Genomic DNA, 1,410 nt, shown 5'->3' with positions numbered 1-1,410 from the left:
AATGTCCTCGCCCGCGGTCATGTCAGGATGCTGCTCGCACTCCCCTTCTCCTTCCTGCTCCACGTCGACCACGTCGAAGGTGACCATGGTGGGGAGGGCAGGGAGGTTCTGGGTGAAGGAGGAGCCCGAGGCCGAGCTCCCCAGGCTTTCAGACAGGGGGAGAGGGGGGCCCCGCTGCTGGCGAACCCCCCCAGCGCCTGCGAGAAGCTCACGGCGTGCTCGGGCTCGCTGCCCGCCGGGGGCTTGCTGCTGGAGCTCTCCTCTCCACCACCATCCTCGTGCTCCGGGAGCCTGTAGCCAGGGAACATCCCTGCTTTGGCCGGGGCTACGCCGCCGTGGATGGAGCCCCCAAACAACCCACAGTCTGGGTCTGGCTCGAACCCCGTGTTGTTCTTCATGAGCTGAATAAGGCAACTTCCAGCTTTTTGGCTGTTGTAACAGTTTTCTGGACACAGGGTCCCTGGAAAATCCCTCCACTCCGGATTTTCAGCTCTAGCCACCGAACCCCCGCTGCTCCCCGCTCTGTTTGGGGCGTGCGAAGCCACCTGCTCACTACCAAGGCCACTCTGATTCTTGCCACTTGAGCTGGCAGCTCTGGTTTTACATTCAACACACTGCTTCTCAAGAGGACACTTCTCCTTGCTGGAAGCATCAAGTCGTTTCAAGACCGGTTCCCTCTGCAGCTCCCAGTACAGCAGCTCTTTCTGAATGGCCGCCAGCCCCTCTTCTTCCATTTCCATCACCCCCCTTTTCTGGTCGATCATCTGGAGCAGGCTCTTCTCAGCAGGGAGGCAGAAGTCCAAGAAGTAGCTGAAGATCCCGGGACGTGAGATTTTGCTCTCAAACAGGGATTCCTCCCCGTGAGAGGGGCTCATCAGCGTGTCGAACTCATAAAGTGCATCACCGCTGTAACTGTCCCGGGGAAGACGATCCTTCTTGAGCTCACTCAGCCCATCCCCGGCTTCGTCCTCCGGCCCCGGCGTGGTGGAGTCGTAGTAACCCTCGTCGCTGTTAGGAGCAGACTCTTGCTGGTCGCTCTGTGGTGTCAGGAGGTCAACACCATCCATCGCATCCCGTATGTAGGGGTGGGCTTCAGCCTCATGCGAGGCGTGGGTCTCCAGGCTGCTGCTCGACACCTGGGCTCCGTAGCTGCTGTCCCCTGCCACGTTGCTGCTCCACAGCTGGTGGAGGTACTCCTCTGCCTCCTCGGGTATGGCCATCTCCTCCCCACCGCCCTGGTAGGTGACGAGGCAGGAGCTCCGCTTCGCAGCCTCTCTGCTGCGCTCCACAGGGATGCTGCTCTCGGCGATGTCGGGCTCGGCGATGTCGTCTCCGCACCCCGTCAGGGAATCGAAGCTCTTCAGGGAGGTGGCATCTCCCAGGATGAGGCTCAGCAGGTCCCCGGAGTTG

At 61.2% G+C, this 1,410-nt stretch overlaps 1 protein-coding gene across 1 annotated transcript; it reads right to left on the bottom strand.

The window, feature by feature from the left end:
* Positions 1–3: 3 nt before the first annotated feature.
* Positions 4–1,403, bottom strand: AMER1 (APC membrane recruitment protein 1; the record flags this gene model as incomplete). Its single annotated transcript, XM_010012182.1, is given in 2 exon segments — positions 4–158; positions 161–1,403. Coding segments are annotated over 2 exon segments (1,398 nt in total), but the record flags the coding sequence as incomplete, so codon positions are not given.
* Between the last annotated feature and the right edge of the window lie 7 nt (positions 1,404–1,410).

Source organism: Nestor notabilis, unplaced genomic scaffold, assembly GCF_000696875.1.
Source record: "Nestor notabilis isolate BGI_N333 unplaced genomic scaffold, ASM69687v1 scaffold18693, whole genome shotgun sequence".
NCBI classification, from domain to species: Eukaryota; Metazoa; Chordata; class Aves; order Psittaciformes; family Psittacidae; genus Nestor; species Nestor notabilis.
Note: the sequence above shows the minus strand (reverse complement) of the source record. Positions and strands in the feature narration are given on the sequence as shown.